The 19,306-nt window shown below is 47.7% G+C and overlaps 1 protein-coding gene across 1 annotated transcript; it reads right to left on the reverse strand.

Moving 5' to 3' along the window:
- Positions 1–1,532: 1,532 nt before the first annotated feature.
- On the reverse strand, positions 1,533–2,504 carry LOC125758272 (uncharacterized). The gene is made up of 2 exons (XM_049415296.1): positions 2,208–2,504; positions 1,533–2,042 (listed from the first exon to the last, which is right to left on the reverse strand). The coding sequence occupies exons 1-2, from the start codon at positions 2,502–2,504 to the stop codon at positions 1,533–1,535; spliced, it is 807 nt and encodes a 268-aa protein (XP_049271253.1).
- Between the last annotated feature and the right edge of the window lie 16,802 nt (positions 2,505–19,306).

Consider the following 19,306-nt stretch of genomic DNA (forward strand, 5'->3'; position numbering starts at 1 on the left):
CGAAGTTTTAGTGCTGCATTAAAGATATTAATGAAAAACTTTTTGTGCATGTAGTAAACTCTCTGTATAAGATCAGTCTTTATTTTGTCGGGCCCTGGGCTGATATTTTTCCTTATGTTCACGACATAATCCACTTCGGTTTCCGTGAAATCTATGTGATCATACTCTTCATCGTATTTTTCTACGTGCTCGCTATCTCCTTCTTCTATCTCTCCGATGTCCTCTTTTGTTGCATAGAACTTATTAAGTATATATCTTATCGTCTCTTCTTCAGTATTAGTTGTCTCTCCATTTTCCTTAATTAAACTTTGAAATATGATTTTCTTTTTTATTTTATTGGCCGCGAGTTTATACGGTCGAGAAAACGGATTTTTTTCTTGCTTACTACAGTATGTTTTCCAAGATTTGGTTTTGGCTTCCTCTATGTCCTTCTGATAATTCTTTTGACATTCTTGGTATGCCTTCTTGAACTCCTCACTGAAATCATTCGTACATCTTTGGTACCTTCGCCGTAATGCTCTTACTTTTTTCCTTTTTAACTCTAATTCTGCATTCCACCATGGTTTCTGCTTCTTGTCTTCGTTTCTAACATGTTTAGAATATTTCTTTTTAAGCTCCTCAATCTTTCTGTAAAACTGGTTTGCTATAGTTTCAAGTTGATTCCTATTCTCTATTGTTCTCTGGCCCGTGGTTCGGAGCCATCTGTCTTCTTGTAGCTCCTCTAATAATTTCTTTTGCACCATTTTTGTTAATCTTTTTTCCTTCTTAATTTTGACTTTAAAGAGTTCCATTTTGATGAAACGATGGTCGCTGAGGCTGTCCTCATCTAATACTTCCCAATTGTGAATATGTTTACCCAATACCATCGAGCATAAAGATAAGTCTATCCAGCTTCTGCCGTTCGTGGATTGAAAAGTTGGTAATGATTGTGGGTCGTTTATAACATTTAAGTTGTTTCTATTGCTAAATTCTAATATTTCTATTCCTCTTTGATTTGTTGTTTCACCTCCCCATATTATGTTTTTTGAGTTAAAGTCCCCAATAATTAATATATTATCCGTTGGTTCGGACTTGTTAAGGATCTCTTCGATTTCCAGTAATATAGGTAGCGTATCTGCTTGTGGCGGAAAATAACAGTTGATTGTCAGTACTTCGATGTTGTTCCAGGTCAACCTAGCTGCTACTAATATTTCTTTAATTTTTAAGGGAAATATTCCAATTTTCTCATTATGTACTATTGTTGCCGTTTTTGGATTGTCGTTCCCTTGTATGATTCTAGTTTTAATAGGGAACCCGATAACCTTATTTTTTAAGTGATACGGCTGTTGTAGAAATGAAATATCCTGATTGTGTTCTAAATGAAGGTTGTTCAGATTGCTTGTCGCCCGAAAGGAGCTACCTAAATTTATTTGAAGACACACCAATGTGTTAGATGCTTCCATTTTTAGTCTTGTACTCCTGTAGATAGGAATGTGATTTGCTAATCGGATTGGCTGTATAAATAGTCTATTGATCCTGTATTAGAATACTCTTTATGCGAAACCAAGTTCTCGCCTCCTATTTTCATATTTGTCCTCGAATGTGGGACATGGCCCATCCCACATCGAGTGGTCCACTGCTTGCCTTCCTGCATCTACGCAGAGAGCACAACATTTCTCTTCCTCCTTGCATTCTTTATAATAATGACTCCCTCCGCACTCCGTGCAGCGTGCCTTCTTAGCATAGCATTTTCCCTCTCTGTGACCCAATCTTGAGCAGTACGTGCACTTGGGGATGTATATGTTTTCCACCACTCTACACCTTGACCAGCCAATGTAGACGCTTTCCTTCTGCACTATTTCCTTTGCCAGTCCTGTATTGGAGATGCGCAGTGTGACGTTAGAGCCGTACTTTCTGTCCGTCTTCCATATTACTTTAATGTCTTCCTCTGTACCATCAATTTCATTTTGCTCCAGGAGGATCCTTGGGATGTCATTGGCGTTTACGTTTTTGTCCACCGAGAGGAGCTTAATCTCTGGTTCTGCTGCGTCCACTATTTTGGTCTAGAATTTTTTCGTCTGATCATGTTCCATGAGTTTGTCTTTTAGTGTCCTGATTGCTGTTGCAGAGGTAGTTGTCACCGCCACACCTCCTCTGATTGGCCTGATGCCAACGTCTTTGAGGCCAAGGGTTATGGGGTCAAAATGTTTCACCAATTTTTCTCTGACCTCCCCTGGGCTTGTTTCTTGTTCGTCCTCCGGTGTTCTCACCAGGAGGACTGCTTTCCTCTCACTGGATGTGGTTGGCTTTTCTCTGTCCTGTCCTTTGTTGCCCCGGTTCGATCTCAGGATGTCTGCAAAAGACCTTACTTCGGCCGGTTTTACCTTCGTTAACTCGTTCACGCGACCTTCCAGGTAGGCATTCTTCTCTACCAACTGTAGTGCGATTGCCTTTATGCTCTGGAACTCGCCCAATAGGCCTCTCAGTTGCTTACTTGCCTCCGGCACTTCCTGTTGTATGTCCATGAGGATGTCCGTGAATTCTTTGTCGCTGCTCAATATTGCACTCGTTCTCAGGTCTCGTAGGTTCTGGTTTTCCTCACTCTCCTCTCTAGCTGTCAGCGAACAGAAGGGTGGGGATGCATTTCTCTGGGATCGGTCGCACCACGGTGAGGAGCATCCCCAGCACGACATTTACATCTCGCGCCTCCATGGCGTCAGAGATGGCCATGTTTCGCAGTTCGTCTCGTGTGCCGGGTATCCACGCAATCGTAGCAAAGGCCCCCGTGGGTTCATCGCCCCGAGCTGCGCGCTTCCAACGGACCCAGTCTTCTTCAGAAATGTCAGTGAGCTCCCTCCTGGCTGACTCCTTCAGGTAGTGCACGAGGCACCGACCGATGTGGGTGTCAGCATCGCCTGCAGCCAGGTTTGGGAGGCCTGGAGCTAAGGCATTGGCAACGGCGAGACAAATGGTTGTCACCTCTATATCTTGTACCCCTCGGAGATGGGCGTCGCCTCGGGAGATGATCATGTGAGCTCTCAACCCACGCAGCCCGCGAGGGATCATGTGGGAGTCAGAATAGAGATAATCGAGGAGGGTCTTCGGACAAAGGAAGCAGCTTTGTTTGCCACTGTGTCCCAAGCTGTCCTTCCCGAAATCTCGGCGGGATGGGTGGAGGGAGACCTGCTGCACCCCCTCTCCCTCTTCCGACTCCTGCCAGGACGTTTTCCATGAGTGCTGAACGGAATGCTAGATACTACCAAAGGCAAAAGCGAGGTGTATCCTACACCTTGTCAGGATATGGTCATGGCATAATTGGTATCCTCCGGGCAGACTTCTGGAGCGCTTGGCGAACAGGGCAGCTCCGCACCTGGCAACTGGCAGTCTGCAACTGGCAGTCTGCAACTGGCAGTCTGCAACTGGCAGTCTGCAACTGGCAGTCTGCAACTGGCAGTCTGCAGCAGCAGACTGCCAGTTTTTGCGTTTTTAGTTTCAGTTGCCAAACACATATTCTCTTTCCGCAGAAGAAAGTGAATTCTGGTTTTAAAAAATGCTCTCAGCAACCTCTCCTGAATGTTGTGGCGAGGTGAAGAACAATTGACAGCTTGCACACTGTCATTAGTGGTGGCCACAAGTTGACCAATCGTAGCTTCACTGCACAGAAGCTTGTTGCTATTCGCTCTAAACATATTCTCAGCTGTTTCGAGCAAATGAAGCACTGCTGGTGCTGGTGATACTGGCTTACTGTCATCACTGTAGGATTTTAACTTTGTGAGCATACCAGCTTCATTCGACACTGTAGCAGTTTTGCACTGCTCAAAAATTCCGTTGTGCTTCGCAACACTCTTTACCACAAATGCAGCAAGGTAAATAAAAGGTGGGAAACATTGTGTGCAAAAAACAAGACAATTCACCAGAACGAGAGAGACAGGACGGGCGCTAAATAAAGGACTCATACACTATCATGCCAGGCGATCATTGGGATATTCAACAGCTTCTGTATCTTTGCTGTTAAGAGCTTTCACGTGTAATTTTTCGATGCCAACTAGGGAAGTAGCATTGTCTATTGCATAGCTTCCACTTCTACTGGGCCGAAAGAACTGTGCCAAAGTAGCAGCTCGAATAGCACTACGAAATTGCAGAGCCTTTGGCACTGCATTCTTCGCCCTCAAAGTGGAGAACAAATTCTCAAGAGCATCTTGCCCAAATCGGCTGAGCAAAACAAAAAAAGAAGCCCTTCTCATCAAGGTAGTAATGATGCCCGTGTGCACAGGCTTCCACATGTGTTTGGATGGAGTGCCTATCTTTAGGTCTGTAAAAAGAGTCAGCATATCCTTTAAAAAAAAGTTAGTGAGTCCTCATATTTATAATCACTTGCTGATGGCAAGCTTCGTTGTACGTGATGTCAATACTTTGAACTACCTATGAATGGTTTCTATGAACCATGCTGTTGCCAATGCTTCTTGGGGCAAATCTCCCCGTTGGACCAGGGAACATAGTGCAGCTGCAGTGTCATGATTTAGCAATGAAAATTCAAGCCCCACTTTCATTTTCTCATAGTGTCCTGGGTCCAAGAAAGATGGTTTCAAGTGCGGTACTATGTTTAATTGCAGTTCAGAGTCGATTTCTACCAGCTTCTGAATCGTGTCAAGGTTAACCTCAGTCGAAGGCAGCTTGTGCTTTTCGACCACATTTTCAGGAAGGAAAATCGATTCGCCACGTGTGAAGTGCTTTCTCAAGTTTTTTAGCAAATGTGCGGTGTCTGCCAAAAAAAGCTTGCGATTTTAGTCAAAGGGATGACATCAAGAAACTCTTGACACAGAATGCTTTCCCACAACTAGGCCGAATTCTCTCCAGAGTGCCATATTTCACCAGCATCTATACGAACCCTGATTTTTTCACATTCTTGAATAATTTCAGTCAATTGTTTTCGGACTGCAGCACTGCTGAACGAGTTTCTAGTAAGATGATAAGCAACTGTCTGCTTCCATCTTTGTGTAACCCCGACTAGCATGAAAACAAGTTCATGCGTTGCCAGTGCAGCATGTGGCAGAGAACCATGAGAAAGAGGTAAAGTTGGCTTCCCAGTAACAGTGCCAGTCGTTCCGCCAAACGCAAGCCCTGAGCTCAACTGAATTTCATCGAGCATCAAAACTGCATGCCTCTCATGCTCCTTCATGGTGGTTATCTGAAATCAACAACATGCATTAGGCACCAAAGGCATCAATAAAGACATTTAAAATACAATGCTTTTCAAGAATAAACAGGCAGTGCACAGTGCAAGCTGTAATTCGATTTTTGCATGCAAGAAGATTATCAGCTTTTGAAATTTAGGGGGAATTGTGCCTGGTTAATGGACCTGAAATGATAAGTGAAGGAAAGGTCAGGAAATGGTGTCGAAACTTTACGAATGGCCGCTCAAATGTGCACGACAAAGAGCACAGTGGCAGGCCCAATTTATTTTCTCAGCCGCATTACAATATGCACGATTGTAACTGTAAAGCCCAGATATCGCAAAGTGTGTGCAAGGTCGGTACAAATAAAATGCTTACGGACCAACTGAAATTGCAGAGAATTCCCAAGCTATACGAACTTCTATGCAGAGGGACAAGGGAAACCCGTGCAGTGGTAGGAAAACTGCTTAGAAGTTAACGGTGATTATGTAGAAAATTGAAGTAGATTTTTGCTAAAGTAAACATGCGAAGAAAAAGTTTACTAACAAATGTTTATTTCTTTGGGACCAAGCGGTCCTGGCTGTCTGAATAACCTCTCGTAGCATCTAAATGAAAAACTTTTAGTGAAGCGACATTTCAGAACGTAAAGAAAAATGAGCTGTAAAAAAAAGGCATGGGAGCACTGGCACTGACAACACATGAAAACATTAATAATTAATGAGGTTTACGTGCAAAAACCATGGTACGATCATGAGGTATGCCGTAGTGGAGGGCTCTGGAAGAGATTTCATCTTTTGCCCAAAGTGTACTGCTGAAAGAGATGCTCACGAGAATTAATATAACAAATATATTCAGCTACACGATTCTTTCACCTTTAAAGCAAGGGACTGCAGAACCTCATGTGAGAACTTGTAATTATAAACACGACGTTGTAAAGTTCTTTCACTTGGAAGGGGTACAGCAAGCCCCCTAACATTGTAGCCTCTGGATTTACAGGCCAACCGCAGCTTGAGGCCTTCCTGTATAGTCTCTGTAGACCACAGGTTTCCTCGCATACTGGAAGTCCACATGCCTTTGCCGAACGGGGGTCACCTTTGCTTGAACAGGAGAATTTCTGGAGGGACGGTGGTGCCCTCAAAAGTTAGTGTGAGGCATTTGCCTCGACGTGCACACGATATTATGGGAACTGGTGAGGTTATGTTAGCGGCGATGTCCTCGGCGTCAGTGTGTGGGTCGACCCCGCACACCATGTCAACACATGTGCTGATGGCGAGTTGTTTGGACTTCACTGTCACCTCACAGATTATCGCCACCTGTAGGAGAGTGGAGGGATCTGAAGCAGGGTGCATGTCTATGGCAACGAGGTTGCGCCGGTGATTGACGTGAATGCGTCGGATAGCGGGAAATCCCGCATTGGCATCCCTCGACACAGCCAGGAGGTGGGACGTCATCCCGACCGGTCTGAAGATAATGCTGTTCCCCTGAGTGTTACTGCATGACACTGCAGAGGCTTCGTCGTGTCGCTTACTTGGGGAAGGGCGAGAAGTGGTGCAGGGTCGCACAAATTTCTCGTGCAGAGGTATTGCTGCATTCGTAGTCGAACCATTTACATCAGCAGCACAGGGAGCGGGCGCCGTGTCATCGGGGGCCGAAAAGAGGCGAGAGGAGGAGAAGCTGTGACGGAGCGAGTTGTTTCCTCCTCGCAGGATGCCACAGGGGTGGTGGTAGAGTAGGGAGGGGTGAAATGCTCCCAGGAGGAGGAGGACACAGTGGACGAGTCCATGTCCGAGCTCACTTGCTACTGCCTGGGAGGGGTAGACAGCGCAGTTAAGCTGATGATTGTGGTCCTCCCTTCACTGAATGATGGCGCACAGAGGATGCTCCCTCTTCAAAAGGAATCGTTCCTTTTCGTGCTCTCCGTCACAGCCTTGATCTTAATGTCCACAAATGCCGGACAGTTTGTAGAGTTCAGGCCAGCGGTCTTGTTGCGGCTACTGTGCTGGCATCTCCTTTCTTGTGAAACACCATCCTGCTTCAGCAGTGCATTGCTTGCAGCGCGATCCGAAAGACGGGGTGTGAAAAATGCAGCTTAGAATAACAGAGAGCTGAGCTAGTTGGTAAGTATTCATTCTAAAAAAACGGGGTGTGCAAACACGGACACAAGAAAGAAGTCAGGACACCACAAACGCCGACTAACAACTGAAGAGACGCACAACGGCTGAAAAGAAAGAAGGCACGAAAACTTATCTGCGCATGCCCATGCAACAGGCGAACCTATCAATCCGGCACGCGTGGACCGCGTGGGCACGCGTGGACCTTCCACGTAGACCGCCACGCGTGCCGGATTGATAGGTTCGCCTGTTGCATGGGCATGCGCAGATAAGTTTTCGTGCCTTCTTTCTTTTCAGCTGTTGTGCTTCTCTTCAGTTGTTAGTCGGCGTTTGTGGTGTCCTGACTTCTTTCTTGTGTCCGTGTTTGCACGCCCAGTCTTTTTAGAGTGAAAAATGCCATATTCTGCCACTCAAACTTTTCAATGAGCCAAATGTGCGACAGGGCCACAAATAGCAAAAGCTGGTGATAACATCTTCGGCAGTTCAAAAATGGAAAATAATTGCACAATATCACCAAAATTCACAGTGAAAACAGAGGGCTCTTGGTTTCAGTTCAAAACGTTTCAAATGTGCTAGCCGTACCAGTCATTGACAGTTTTGTGGACTTCGGCAGCGACATTTCCACGCTGCAGCTGCGGTTTTAGTGCACAACATCATAGTAGCATACAGTCACTAACACAGCGTCGCGCCTTTCGATACGATGAGCGAGCATTTAGTATTTTTGCAATTGGCGTCGATATCATCAAATGTTATCTGAACAGAGAGCAAGGACTGGCCTCTAACAAGCACGAACTGCTTGTTTACTCTGAAAGCTCTTTCTACTGAAGCCTGTCCATGGCTAAGCAAGAGAAGGACCTTCAACACTTACCATAAGATCGAGAACGACGGGTCATCCCTCATAAGGTGCACGAAGAGAACGTCAGCGCGTTCGTGGTCTCTTTCATAGTCTTGCAGTTCATGCCATTTTTCTTGGCAGAACTGAATGTACTGTGTACACACAATATCTCTCTTGTGCTCAGAAAGAAGCTTGTTGTCAATTAAACTGTTAAGGACAACTTTCAGCTTCCCAAGGCACATTTCTGTCTTCGACATCTCTCTGGGGTCGAAACATGACAGCCCTCGAACGAGAGGGTACCTTAGAGGACTTCTCTCCATGATTTTTAGGATCATGTTCACAATGAACTGCCGACACTCGCTTCTAAATTCAAAAACACACTTGGCACTTGCTTTCCTGCTCTTTGATATCTTCTCAGCCACACGTTCAACGTCCACCTTCTCAAGTGATGTGTAATTGGCAGCATCATCAACACCAATTCGCAGGAGTTTCGTGATGCTCTGGGCTTCTGTCAGTACCGAGCACTTCATGAACCTTTCAAGGAGGCTCCTCAAGGCACTTTCAAGCTCTTTCGCTAAAAAAATATCTTGGGAGAATCACTCTGAAAAACAGCCAAGAAAGGTTGCACAACCAATGCAACGTTTAGGGAAAAGTTCCATTTCGCAAGTGCAAGAAGTGCAAGCTGGTCCTTTAGAAAAGCACTGATGTTCTCATACGCTTTACATTTCGGCATGGGTAGCCTGTGTGCACCTGTCACTGCTTCGATGTAGTGCTTCAAATGCTCCCACATAGCCAGGGCTCTCTCCAGTACTGGCACGTTCTCGACCCAATGGGGGGTACGAAAGGAAGTGTTAACAGCTTACTACCCGTCTCTTCAATAAAATCTTCACAACGTGCCGGTGCATCACGGAAGAGTGAGAATAAGCTGGGCAGATAGGTATACCGACTGGCCAGCTCGTTGCATGCATTCCTGCTTTGTAAGCCTTATGCGCACTGTGTGCAAGCCACATGAATCAATATCCAAGCACTGAACTTGAAAGCCATTCATGTGCGGCTGCAACTTGTTCAAAGGCTCCAGTGGACATTCGGTCCGTCCATCAAGAGCTGCACGATCTTGCTCAGGGGAAAGGATGCGAGTGTTTCCGTCAACTTCTGCAAGGGGTCGTCCGCTGTGTTGTGATCCAAGAATGTCGATGTCAGATATGTGGTTGTCACCTCACAGTTGTTCCACAATGTGTCGTGAACACCAAGTTGTTTTCTTTGCAGGTATTCATTCAAGGTTTCGTTAAAAAGTACTACAAAATTATCTGACTTCTCCATCGTTTGTCGTACTTGTGAAGTGAAAAATGGGCGCAGACCGTGACACGCGACGTAGGCGCGTTTTTTCTCAAAACCAGTGAAGCTTCTCGCGATTGCGCTGTCCGAAAACATCTTTTGGAATAGATGTGAAATAGATCCGCTAGAGCTATAGGAGTGGTGTGGTGATACAACTTTCATCATCCACAAAATCTCGGCTTCGATAACGAAATCATGTGTCGCAGTCCGAGAGGAAGTTGCCGTGCTTTCATGCTGACAAGTTGCCTTGGACGTCAGGTTTGCCGCTTGCATAAAACTTGCGACGGATGAGCAGCCCTCACCTGCTGCCACTTTGGATTGGTTCTTTGTGCCTTTCTGATGGCTCTTCAAGGCAGATTCCTCCATCGTTGCAATGTAAGTTGCAATGTCGACCATCTTCTGACATATTGCACACTTGGCTCGATAAGGATCGTTTGAGTAAAGTTTTTGATGGTTCTTCGTTGTTGATCACGAAGATCTTGGACGGTGATCGGCAGCGATGATGAACTCACACGCAGGCAGCAGCGGAAGTCAGATGGATGAAGTCATTTATGATAACGCGAACTGATACATACAACTGAGATTAGAAAGATACAAAGATTGAAGCAGGACAAATATACAGTCTCACTCTTCTACTTGTTAACAAAGTTAGAGCTCAGACTGTCCTAATTTGCGATTGCCACTAGCCTCACTGGTCTATCAGCGCTATGATTACAGCCCAGGCTAGCTTTACGTGCATTGTACCGAGCCTCACCTATCTAGTATCACCAATGCTGATTACAGCCCAGAGTCCTAACTTGCGCTTGCCACTAGCCTCACTGATCTTATTAGCGCTACGATACACAGTTGTCTTCACAGTTGTCTTCACAGTTGTCTTCACAGTTGTCTTCACAGTTGTCTTCACACAGTTGTTTTCATAGCGCTATCAGCGCTATGAAGACAACTGTGTGCTGCCGTTTTGCAGCGTTCGTTGACATCCATTCCTGTTTGTCTTCTCACTCCCTACTGAAGCTTTGGAGCCCCCGATCGCACAAAAATGCAACGCACACAGCACCTTCCACTCCTTTGGAAGTGCCATCATTCACTCAACTTCCAGTTCCTATGTCAGTTCACCACGCAACCATCGCACAGGATTCCTCAAGGGACAGAAATGCTGTTGGAATTCATTATCTGGCATGCCAAAGAACATGCCTCATTTGAAGGGCAATCGTATGCACAAAAGTGAAATGAGCAATGAGCATAATGTGAATGTAAAGTGCCTGTACTGGAAGAAGGTACTCAGTAACTTGGAATTTTCAAGTTTATTTTGTTCATTGCAAGTACAAGATGCAAGGTGTAGTAGCAGTCATAGCAGGTACACAGGGTGTGACCAGATATTAAATTTCGTTTTGGGGCTTGTGCTGCTTCCAATACCGCCCGGACACAACCTGCAAATTAGGAACCCCAGTATGTGCACCCTAATCGTGTGACAAAAGGAAATATTTCACTGTTGATGAAATGCACACAACCTGTCCGTATTTGTAAGCAGAGCTGTGTAACGTGTCAGCACAGTTTGTACAATGCAAGCCAGCATCATATACGTAAATAAAAGCCCTCAAAGTTGATGTTTTTTTTTCTTGCATAAATATTCATTTTTTTTTCCCTCGAACAGATCATTCAAGCAACACGTCTTGTTTATACAATAGTGTAATTACTGTATGAAATCTGCATTGGATATGTCACACAGTATAGTACATCTTGTAAGAACAGTAGCTGTAGAACATGCTGAGCCATGCTTGCATTTAATGACGCTCCACTAATGGCAGATAACGTTTCGCCAGTTGCTTCTTTATTTATTTATTTATCTATTTATTTAATCATACTGCCAATCCCAAGAAGGGATTATAACTTCATACAGCTTATGACGGAGCACAAAAAACAACGTCCAAATATTAACACGCATCACATTATATGAGTAATTGACAGTACATCTATTAAAAAACATTGTTTAATTTAATGTTACGTAGCAGTGCCTTATCACCTGTATGTGGTCACGACTGTATCTCCTCAAACAACAAAAGTACTGAAAACATTGCATTCCTGCAATGCAGGAAAGCATACAGCTTATCACATTGCCCTGACTTCCCTCCCGAAGACAGAATGCAAAGGTATGCTTTGTTGATATCACACAATGTCAAACAACGTTTCTTAAGTAGTAACTCGTTGCTGCTCTGTTTCGGGTCAAACCCTGTGCAATGGGGGCCCGTTGCAATCTTCACTGTTGCTGCTGAAAATGTCATCAATGCCATCAAAGTCGTCAACCAACTCAGTGCCACCCTCATTTAAGCAAAGATTGTGGAGTGAAGCACACGCTGCAACTATGTCAGCAGCATGCTCGGGCTCGTGGTAGAGGGTGCGGCAACGCTGCAAGCACCGGAAGTGGGTTTTCAGCATGCCTATGCAATAGAACCCCCTTCAGCAGTGTGCTCGGGAGGATAGCCAGCGACTTTGACAAGGAGCCATGGTTCCAACGGGTAGCCACTGTCGCCTGCACAAAGATAAAAATAGTGTACTATGCTGCGGTATACCCATGTAGCACTATATTAGTAGCCAACATGAGAGGACATAATGTTACATCACTGCTGCAACAGCTGACAAGACCCTTAGTGCAGTGAGCTATTCATTTGTTCTGATCACACTGGCCACATCCTTCTAAAAAGAAGTCACACAGTGATTGATTGCACTACTACTTTTTGTTTTTTCACCTTCTGGCAGGTAATCAGGAGTGTCCCAAATTTTTTAACACAATTGCACCCATGAGAAAAACGTCTTAATCTTACCAAGCAGATATTTGCCTGGCTCTGCAATATGCCTCGCCAGGACCCGTAGGCGCAGCCAGGTCGTTTGCCAGATGAACGAGTCGTGGTCTGATCCCGGCCGCATAGGGTCGATGGCCAGGATCCGCATAGCAGATCTGGGAAAGCGTGCGCGGCGAAAACCCATTGTTAGCAAGCAAACACAATGTGACGGTCACTGAAGAATCCGGTGCGGGTGCAGTAAAACGAAAGACAAATAAGTCGGAGGTTAACACACGACCATAACGTTGAGGGCGCAAAAGTGCTTTCCGCACATGAAAGAAGCCTTGCGGGGACCCTTGGGCGCATTGATGCTAATGAGGGTGCCGTCGATGCAGCTGATCACTCCGGGAATGGCGCCATGCCGAAGGAAGCCTTCTTTCATGGCCGCCTTTTCTTCGATCGTCGTCGGGAAGCGCACCCACCCATTTCGCGCGCCCACTTTCACTATTGCTTGGGCAACGTGTTTAATGCAATCGCTCACAGTCGACTGCGCCATGTGAATCATCTCCTCGATTCCAACGGAACCTTGGAAGCTCTCGGTCGCAAAGAAACGCAGCGCACACACCTTTTGTTCCACTGAGAGCTGCGTCGCTCGCACCTTTTCCAGTTCCTCATCGCAGTCTCCTTCCAAGAGTCAAAAATGCCGCTGAAATTCATCATCCGTCATGTCAAACGCATCGTTGGGCTCTCGTTGTCGCCTGCGTCGCATGAGAGCACCCGCCATCTCGATCACCGGAGCTGCCATTTTTGATGCCTTTCCAAACGACCCTCTCTCTGGCGATGCTAAAAACTGTGCCTTTTCTCACTGCATAATTCATGTGTAAGCATCATTTTGATGTCGCGCTTTTTTATGGCTGCTTGACTGACAAACAACATGGCCTCGCTTCGACCAAGCGGAGACAACTAATGGCGGCAAAAAGCGCCCGTTTTCCTCTAAAGTCGGGTAGAACTTTAGAAGGCAGGAGATCCCCCGCCCAGACGACCGAAGCGCGGCAGCCGATCGCCTCCGCGACTAAAGAAATAGTCCCGCTCATTCACGTGCCGATGTTCTCCGAAGGCGGAGCCACCGGCCATCCCGCTCATGACGTGAGTCCCGAGTGCGCGCCCATTCGTGCAGGCTTGTCTTCATCCGCCTTTGAGGAGGAAATGCCGCTGCCTTTTGAAGTTGTATCCGACTATAGGTAATTGTAAGAAACTCTATGGGCTATGGTGGCTAGTCGGGCTACGGTCCCTAAATATACTGCCTAGCCTGCCGTCTCCGCACCATCCATGTGCAAGGTTGTGTCTGCACCGTTAATGCATATAGAGTGGTTATTGAGGGAAGAGGGGCTTCTTTCTGTCTCCCAGATTGGGGACACAGCTAAGTGCCTGTGGGAAGGGGGAATGGGGAGGTAAAGATGATAGGGAGGAGGAGGGTTGTTAGCAGCTGGTCGTCATCGTCAACGTAGAAGAGGCGGAAGAGCTCAGGGGGGCCTGTCGTGGGGCAGGTCTCATAGCGAATCGAGGCCGGCCTCGTCCACAAACGTCAAGAAGGTGTGCAGGGCCGGCGCCTGGCGTCGTGGCGGGAACAGGAGGTCGTCCACGGTGGAGGCTGGTAGTCCGAGGCAGCGGTACGACCGCCTCATGATATCTCACGGGCCATCCAGAGCTGGGCAGTAACACAGGATGTGTTCCAGTGTCTCTGGAGACCCGCATCTGCTGCAGTCTATTGACATGGAGCCTGTTTCAGTTGATGTTTATGTGCTATGCATTTCATGCACATGAAACAATTAGCTTGCCAGAAATGAGACGTAGTACACACGACACACACGTTATGTATACCATCTTTATTGCACACAAATTGCACATACTTTATGAATAATTGAAAAAATGTTATAAAGTAAAATCATTTACAATTCCTCCCCGTCCATATTGGCTCCTTGTGGTAGTAGCTTGGTGACCGCTGTGGTCAGCTGCCTAACAACAGAGAGCAGCTCCTTGTGCTGCCACTTTTCTGTCATCAGTCGTTCCTCTTTCATTGACTGGCATTCCTTGCGCCACTTTTCACGGCTTTCCTCAGTAGATTTGAGATTGCCAAGGAAGCCGTCAAGCTGGGCACGCACACGGTCCTGCCGGGGTATTTTGGCTGGCGGGCCTTGGGGCGGCGGGGGTACATTGGGTCCAGGTGTGCATGATGGTGGGCTTGGCGATAGTGGTGGCGGTGGTGGGCTGTCTGCCTCATCACAGCCCACATCTTGCACTGTCCCGTCAGTACTTGTGCCGGGCTGATGGCGGATGAAGTGCCAGCACTAACTGTTCTGGCAGAAGCAGCTGGCTGGGTGCTAGTAAGGGGGATTCCACGTCGCAGGAATGTAAACAAACGGGCCGTGAGGCGTGTCTATGAAAAAGCACTCGCGGGTGTAAGTAAACAAACATCGCGTGAGTGTTCACCGCAAGCGATGTAAACATCGTCAGCCTGTCTACGCCCACTGCCGGGCAAAGGCCTCTCCCATGTTCCGCCAATCAACCCGGTCCTGTGCTTTCTGCTGCCACCCCAAGTGAAAATTTTGCTACTGGTTCTTACTGGTCCCAGTTCAACTGGCTTATTAGCCAATTCCCAGTTGGTGCTGGGACCAATAGTTGGGCGCTGGGACCAGTTGCTATTTGGACCAGTTGCTACTGGCACCAGTTGTTGGTGCTGGGACTGACTGCTGCAGCAGCCAACTGGCCATAGGCCTAAAAAAATACATTAGAGACAGTGTCCTGTTTGCCGTGTTTATTGCCCTTCAGAGCGACGCATTGACTTCAGAATGTCTTGGAACTTTTTTCACTCAGGAGGTGGTTCATGTTTTCCACTGTTTTGCCGACGTCCTCCCGTTTTGGCACCCCAGTGCTTCACCATGGCTGTGAAAAGTAACACCAAACGTAAAAGCACATTAATGACAGCAGTCACAATAAACTAAGCACAAGCTTGAATGAAAATATACAATTCACCGCATTTTTTGATAACTAAACTGCCGCCACATGTGTAAATTGCCAATACGAGCAACAGCTGGTGTTTCCTCGGTAGTTGCCTGCGATGACAGCGACCTTCTCTGGTGTAAGCGGCTCCTTCGCTGCCTCTCCATGGCTTTTTTTGCGCGGCGCCACTGTTCCAGTCACACTCTTCGTGGCAAGAACTTCCCGACCCCAAATGGCCTGCACTGTGTCCTTTAAGGTAGGTCACCACCTTCGAGAAAAATTTTCACAGTTATGGTCCGAAAGTTACAACTACACTTAAGGTGTGTAAAGCTTAGTTATTTGGAATGTTTAAATTTAGAAAATTGCAAAAAATTAGAATTCTTTTTTTTTATAAAAATCAAAATGTGCCAAAATATGCATGTTGCGCCAACAGTCATAAGTGAAAAATGGTCAATGCGATTCATATGCAACTTGGCAGGTATGTAGTGAAGAAAACAGGCTGTGCATCTAAGCACGATCATCACCGTATCTCAAAGCTGAGGGTGCGTTATCATAAAAAAACTAATAAAGATGATCTCCGGCAGGTTTTTTTTTTACGCAATTGGCCATAGTATAAAAAGTTACTGCTAGTTCTCACTAATTCTGCTTGAATGCACAGCTCTATGTATAATAAAACAGCACACAAAATTTCATTCGGAAAATATTTATTACACGGAGAGTTATCACTGTTCGCGCAAGTGCAGAAAGCAAAAAAACGTGTTATGAGAAAAAAGGGTTTAAAGATTTCAAATGAACGTTTATGTAATAAAAAAACATCAGAAGTGCCTAAAATCCGCCAGGCTCATAGCTTGGGCCCTCCTTGGAAGCGGCACGGTCTTCTTTTGAGCGAGCTGATGCATGGATTTTTTTCTTGCGTGCTTTGCGTCTCCACCTGAGTTTCGCGCGGCCTTCCTCACACGGCAGCAGTCACTGGTCAGGCACGCCATAGTCATGTAGTGGCCGGGTTCGATGCCTGTCTCCTTCAAAATGTCCAGTATGCCCCTATTTCCGTCACTGAACTGTGCTACAGCGTCATACAATCCAAACAAAACAATGGGTAGGCTTACATATACATTTTTGGGGACTCTCTGCCAAACCATCCCGTTGAAACACTCGTTCGCATTTTGAGTTTTGCCTTGCAAGCACTTCTTTAAAAGTTTATCGGAACAAAGGTCACTGTACACAGCTTTCACCTTATTGAGTATTTGGTTGGGAAGTCCTCCCTTGTGCTTGTAGCTGTCCTCGAGTGCTTTCGCTCGGTTGAATCCACACCAGCTATCAATTCTCTCAGGGCAGAGGCCATGTCTGGGGCAGCTGTCTGTCGAGCTACAATGAAACAAGCTTGCAAGTGTGGCTTGTTTCATTGCTGTCAGATCTCCAACATTGGCCCTGATGGCAATCCCGTAGTAATTTTGCAGCCGATCTATCAAGACATTTGTCAGTTTTCCTTTACCGCCAAGACCACGCTCTGTCTTCTTTAGTTTCCTTAGGCGGCAGCCGACACGTTTCTGCACATGTCCTATGCATTCTAGCTTCTGAACGCTGTCTTTACCATAGATATCTTTCACTGCGGCAAAGCTTTTGGAATCGCCGTCCCCATAAAACTCCATGTACTTGAGATCCCGAGTTGTTTGAGACCTCTCAAACATGCGGTATAAGCCGACTGCTTCCATGGCGCCAGCTGTACCAGCATGGTTGTCGTGACAGTTCATGTGATCAGCTTTCCATTGGAGGTATTTCTGGCTTGATGTACTCAGCTTTCGTCGTGACTCACATGCTCTGCATTTGCTAGAAAGTCCCTCTACGTCGATGACTTTACCAGTATCGACAGAAATCAATGACACACACCCATTGAGTGACGAATGTTTGCGCTTTTGCCATGTGCCGTCCCCCGACACGCCGCAGTTGTAAATCGCCACCCGAAGGTCACAGGGCGTGTCGCAGGGGATGTAATCCGGCAGCCGCACGAGAACCAGATTAAACAGGAAGGGGCTGAGGACACTGCCCTGCGGAACACCAGCTATCACGGGCCGTGGGTCACTGACAGCTCCACCAACACGCACACGCAGGGTGCGGTCGCTGAGGAAGCCCTCGACGAACGAGAGCATCAACTCACACACACAGAGGTCGCGAAGAGCGTCCAAAATCGGGGCATGGGGGAGGCAGTCAAACGCACTTTTACGTCAAGGAGAACCAAACATCCGACCTCGCCAAGGAATCTGGCCTCCTCGAGTGTGGAGATGACGTCAGCAAGTGAGTCCGCTGTGCAGCAACCCAGCCAGAATCCGCTCTGCTCAGGAGGAAAGGCGTTGGTGAAGGTCGTAATCCACCGAAGGCGCCGGAGTGCCATGGCCTCCATAGTATTCCCCGCGGCCGAGGTGAGGGAACTTCAATAATACTTCATTTGGGCCTAGCTGGGCCTAGTCTTTTCTATGTGGGGCATCTTGTGTGTTTGCGCTGTTTCTTTTACCTCAGGAGGTGAGGGAAACCGGGCGGTAGGATGAGAGCTCTGCTGTTGGCTTCCGTGGCTTCAGGATCGGCACGACGAGGGCCTAATTCCACGAAGGTGGACGCCGGCCGGTGCGCCAAACCTCATTGTATGCCTGCAGGAGGCGTGCCTGAACAGAGCTGTCGAGTTTTCGGAGCATTTGATATGTAATACCGTCCGCGCCAGAGGCAGAGTGCCTCTTACGACTCTGTAACACCACAGTGAGTTCACTGAGGGTGAAGTGATCTGTGCAGAGTGCACGGATCTCGCACAGGATGCCCTCAGTGGGGAAGAACCGCTCGGAAGCGAAGAGAGCCGGCCTGTTGAGGGCTGGTAGAGGTGGCAGTCCCTGAAGTGGTTCCATGCAGACAGGAATGCTGAATTTGTCCACCAGCATCACGGCCAGCTCCTGTGAGGATATGTGCATTGCAACCGCAATGGAGAGCGCCGGAGATCGAAGCGCTCGAGGCCGGAGGGGTGCCGAGAAAATGCGCCAGTTGCGAGGGTCATCTAAGGAATAGCAAAGACTCCCCTAGCTTTGGTCACGTCGGCGTTGCGCGTGCCTGCGGCACACAGCGTTCACCCGATTATATTCCCTCCAGTGCTCAGTGCGCTGGGAGCGAACCACAATGATTTGCACCCTGCGACGCGCAGCACGGAGGTTCAAGAGGCAGAGGTCGGGCGCGGTAGTGCCCGCCAGGACGGTGCAGCGGACGGTTGCAGCGTTGGAGCACTCGGCCAGCGCGGTGAAGAAATCGGCTGAGACTGGCACTGCAGCACACAGTTCTCTAAAGCACGGCCACTTCACCACACTATACGTCCGAGTGCACCGGTTGTTGGCAGGATGGGGGCTGACGAAGATAGGAAAGTGGTCCGATCCCTGGGAGTCAGGCGCACGCTTCCATTCATAAACACAGTCAGCTCATAGGAGGGTAAGGTCGATGGCACTGTTCAGTACACCTTGGCGAACGAAAGTCGGCTTCCCACTGTTGAGGACGAGAAGCCCCGCCCTTCGGATGGCAGCGAGATGATCGCAGCCGCGACGATCAGTTGTTGCACAGCCCCATGAGGTATGGTGCAAGTTACAGTCCCCACATATCACCGCGTCGCGGTGAAGGCGATTCACGAGGCGGCACACAATGTCCGCGTCCCAGCTCGTTTTAAAACGCGCGTGGCGAACGTAAATGCTTGCCGCACTGGTGTCTCTGCCCTCTATGCGGACTGTGATGGCTACAGCTTCAACCCCGTCGCTGAGTATGTCCTCAATGTCAACAGCGGCATGGGGGAGGCGAGCGCGCACATACACCGACGCGCGGGACCGGCCAGGCGGGTGGGAAACAGCACTGCACTGAACTTCCTGGCACGCTGCAGGTTCACACTGTGTGGTGCTATGATGCGCGATGAAGCTGGGGAGGTCGAGTGATCCAGCACGAGCATAAGTCTCTTGCAGAAGCAGGATGTCGTACTTGCGCCGGAGGAGTTGCTGCGACACCTTGGCGTGCCGGCGGCGAAGAGAGCGGGTGTTCCACTGAACGATTCGCGGCCGGAAGATCCTGTTGCCGTTACTC

The sequence above is a fragment of the Rhipicephalus sanguineus genome, chromosome 4 (genome assembly GCF_013339695.2).
Source record: "Rhipicephalus sanguineus isolate Rsan-2018 chromosome 4, BIME_Rsan_1.4, whole genome shotgun sequence".
NCBI classification, from domain to species: Eukaryota; Metazoa; Arthropoda; class Arachnida; order Ixodida; family Ixodidae; genus Rhipicephalus; species Rhipicephalus sanguineus.